The 4,306-nt window shown below is 42.6% G+C and overlaps 1 protein-coding gene across 1 annotated transcript; it reads left to right on the forward strand.

Moving 5' to 3' along the window:
* Positions 1-2,209: 2,209 nt before the first annotated feature.
* Positions 2,210-3,734, forward strand: LOC134239943 (uncharacterized metal-dependent hydrolase BU355-like). Its single transcript, XM_062722072.1, has one exon. It carries the CDS (start codon positions 2,362-2,364, stop codon positions 3,145-3,147), a length of 786 nt encoding a protein of 261 aa, XP_062578056.1. The 5' UTR covers positions 2,210-2,361; the 3' UTR covers positions 3,148-3,734.
* The last annotated feature ends 572 nt before the right edge of the window (positions 3,735-4,306 follow it).

Below are 4,306 nucleotides of genomic sequence, written 5' to 3' on the forward strand. Positions count from 1 at the left end.
CAACAAAAATTAACAACAACATAGCTAAAGACATGCAATCCTCCAAAGTAATAAATGAACATGTAAAGTGTTGTAAAAAGCTGAATTGGAATTCTTTTTTTTTTTGAGAATTTGAACCTATCAGTCTTCTAGGAGACTATTAAAAGGTCTCCTTGTTCATAATCTTCCTGTAGTCTATACACATAGATGGCATTATCATCATCATATTTCACATTGTGTCATTCTGTGAATCCAGGAACAACAGACAGAACCTGTCCAAAGTACCAGGCATCATCAAACTTATGCTTTATGTGCTTATGCACAAGTAAGGGCTTTTTCTTAGATTTCTTTCTTGTTGTTGATCCTTTCCTAGCTTCTTGTATTAAGATCTTCAGATTGGACATCAATTGTTCTAAACTTTTTGTCTTATTCCCAGCAGAAAATGCAAATAAGGATTTGTCTTTGGTGATCTGCTGCAAAACTTTTTTCCTAAATGTCAACTGGGCCTTCACTGCTTTCCTTTTTTCTGTCTTCTTTTCAACTTCTGCAAGCTGTTGCATCATGTCTTCTGAAGACTGCAATAAACCGAAAAAAAGAATGTCATTTGTCATTTTCTCTTTCCGCTTATACAGTCTTTCCTTCTTTACATGAAGTTACTTTTCTTTCTTTTTGGAAATCCAACTGACCAAAAAAGAATTCTGGAAGTTTGTTGTGTTTTATGGTGCCTTGACTTTCTTCCCATGTTGTGGCTGTTGGTGAGTAGAATTTTCCACCAGGTAAGTGGTCTTTTGCCTGTCGCTCAAGTAGGTATGCCATGCCTTCGAAAAGCCATTGTAAAATTTGCACAGTTATTGTTTCGGTCTCTTTGTCTTTCCTAAGTAAATCTGTATCTACTATGTTTACATCGGGAAATGGAAGAAATTTCCCGGTGATGACTTCTGTACTATCATTTTTGGCCTTTGTAAAAAACTCAACAAATTTGAGTATACATCTGTCATCTCCAATATGTGTGAGTTGTCTTCAATGATGCGCAACAGTGGACTTTTAATACAGTGTGAAATTATGCCAAGTGCACGACAACCGGCTTTTAATATCGGGCTTTTGATGTCCTTCAGTACCGACATAAGAAGCTTGTTTGTAGGCTTTTTGACTGTAATGATTTTTCAATTTCTTTGATATGTGAATCTTTCTGTTTTGTAATTACCCTTTTAGATTCTTTTAAGTGGTCTTTTTTGTCCTGTGCCCTTTTTAGTTTTCTCTTCACAAGAATATTTTCATACTTAATGTTTGCAATAGTTTCCTTTGCTTTTTTCTCTTCCATTTTACTATTTAAAATTTTTAAGACTTTTTTTTTTTAAAAAATCACGTAATCTAAAGGTCACAGTGACCTTGAAATAGGTTGGGACACACCGTCTACACAAGATGCATAAATTGTCCAAGTTTGATGATTGTAAGTTTAATAGTTTTCTAGTTATGAGCCAAACAAAATCACAAAATAAAAAACGCCTGTAAAATGCAGAAAAGTCATCCAATCATGATGAAAATACCAGGTGCACACCTTCATATGGTGAATAATTAGTGTATAAATTTTCAGACAAATCCATCCAACACTTTCTGAGAAACGGGATAGAACAACCTGTCAGAATGGTTCAATTCTTAAGGACCATTGCCCGCTCACTCTATCTGCTGCAAGAATGTAGGGATGATGGGCGGGCACTAGATGAGCTTAGAGCCGTTGTCAAGAGGGGCTTTAAGCCTGTGTCTTGGAATTTTGGGGCCAAATGGCATGATGAAGGATATGGAAATAACGAACAGTATTCAATCTCAACGTCCATTAAACAAATATACAAAATAAGAGCAGAGCAAACACGGACCTCCGAAACATCAGAGGTGGGATCAGGTGCCATGGAGGAATGAGCATCCCCTGCCGACCGGTCACACCCGCCGTGTGCTCGTTGTCATAATCAGGAAAAAACGGAAAAAAAATCCATGATCTGGCTAATTAACTGGCGGAGTATCTGGGGGTGGTCCCCTGACTCCGCAGGACTTGGAGAGGGTGCGGCAGGGCCTCATTGTTCATGTGGGGATGTTGGCTCATCCTCGTGTAATTGCAGATCTGCTGAATAGGGTTACCCCAGAGGTGATGCAGCAGTTTCGGAGACTGTGGCAGGATAGGCCCTATTGCCGAACTCCTGCTGACAGCCTTTGCAGAGGTTGAGGAGTGATCATCCATTTTTTAGAGGGGCACAGCAGGTATACCCAATCCCAAGGGAAGACTGGGAGTCCGAGTGTGAGGTCCGCCCAGCTTCCGGGACTGGGTACCAGACCCAGCAAGAACTAGTGACCGTGAAGGTCATTGATGCTCACTGGCACCCAACACGGATGTCAGTGAGGCTGGCATTGACGGCCCTCACAGAAGAGATTGCGCACCTGCCAGGCGTTTCTGATGTCCCTGTACAGGTCATTGGGGGGTGTGCAGTCTATGTAGATGGCCCGACTCCACCCACCGATACTTCCCCAGAGCCAGGGTGGGTGACGGCTGTTGGTTTTCACCCAACCCAGGTGGCAGGGGTAACTGCGAGTAGTATTCGGTCGCTGGTAGACCGGTGTGTGGGGAATGGTTGGGTAATCGGGGAAGTGGGCCTCGATTACTTTAGGGGGTCAAATTGGGGTCACCAGAGGTGGGTGTTGGGTGAATTCTGCCGGTTGGCGACTCCCCTCACTCCTCTGGTACTCCGTCTTAGGGGAGCACCTTCTGACCCGATGGGCCAGGAGCCGCTCCTCGACTGCCAGCACTTGTTGGATCAAGTACGCACTCCCTTGTGGGTCCCGTTATACCTCCATTCGTTTACTGGGGGAGTTTCCCAGGTGGACGAATGGTTGGCCACAGGGCGTGTTGTATTTTTTGGGGTCAGTGGGCTGATCCAGCATTTCACCTCGGGGCAACTCCAGGGAGTAAGGCAGATCCCTCCTGACCGACTGTTAATTGAGACGGACAGCCCCCACCTCGGCGTTGGTCACGGTGAGATGACCCCTGGTCAAATCGGGGTAATCTACCAACAGGTGGCGGAGGTCCGTCAGGTGGAAGTTGGTGTGTTGGCCGAGCAGGTTGTGAGGAATTTCAGCATCCTGTTCGGTCAACAGTTACGTCATTCTCCGCTCCCTTGAGTGAGCGGGGTATCCTGTGACAAGGACCAGACAAGCTTTGGGGAGTCCAGGGAGGACCCATACAATATTAGGGCGCCGGAGCCAGATAGTCCGGGTGGGCAGAGCGCCAGGGACAGGAAGTCCGGAGGAGCCTGTGATGATGTTGGTCTGACTGTCGGGAACACAGCCAAGGATCGTTTCGTTTGTGTTTATAGACAATTTGATGTTTAAAAGACTTTTTTAATATACACATTTTGTAATTCACTGGTATTGTACATTTTTAGGTGGTAATCTTCCTTGTTCATTATGTAAAATTGTTCATAACATATGATATTGTAAATGGCCTGCGCCTTGTCGGAATTGGGTCATTCCTCCATAAAATGGGGGGGAATGTAGTGTATTTGAGGGGGGTGTTATATTTTTACATTTAGGATCGGGCTCGGGAGCCTGTGTAATCATTCCTTCTCTTCCGGATTTTGCACCACGAGGCGTAGGCCACCATTTTTTACAGCAGAGATTTGTGTAAGGCATTTGTTGTCGTTTTATTGATTAATATACATAATATTTTACCTAAAGTGATTTGTGTCGTCAATTTTATCTTGGGAATCACTTTATTACCAATACGGGGACAAGCTGAAACATACCTTTAACAAACCTTTATATATTTGTCAGTGTACGAATATTCCGAAGAACGAGTTGTTCTTTGTAATAAACAAATACTAAAGATAAGGCAAACACAAACTACTCGTAATATTAGATTCGAAAAGAGTGCTTGCAGACGGCGGGATATTTGCACTCCCTTTTGTCCAGTAAATATTGTTTGGCTGGACTAGGAAAAAAAATGTTCAAAAAGGTAATTTGTGCACATACAGCTTCTACACTCGGACCATTGACATTATCTTTCGTCTCAGAACACATTTAGCATTTTCTTTACTATTGATAATATTCCCAATCTTTAAGCAGCGGAAATGAACATCTGATTCTCATTGCTTTTGAAGACAAATTTACCTAAAATAATTATGAATAATAAAAAAAGTTAGAAACATATGACGGTTGTAAAAATTCAGGGTCAGGGGTTCTAGTGCTAGGCTGGGTCTACATAGATTATATAGTGAAAATGCATTATTTCTTTGAAAATTTTCTTCTCTGCCCCTAGGTATTAAATACACAACCAAGCACA

The sequence above is a fragment of the Saccostrea cucullata genome, unplaced genomic scaffold (genome assembly GCF_032062105.1).
Source record: "Saccostrea cucullata isolate Sc308-1 unplaced genomic scaffold, CSIRO_AGI_Scuc_v1 ctg1431, whole genome shotgun sequence".
In the NCBI taxonomy this organism is placed as follows: domain Eukaryota; kingdom Metazoa; phylum Mollusca; class Bivalvia; order Ostreida; family Ostreidae; genus Saccostrea; species Saccostrea cuccullata.

Bases quoted from the DNA above. Each gene is read 5' to 3' on its own strand.
- LOC134239943 (XM_062722072.1), top strand. From the start codon at position 2,362: ATGTCAGTGAGGCTGGCATTGACGGCCCTCACAGAAGAGATTGCGCAC.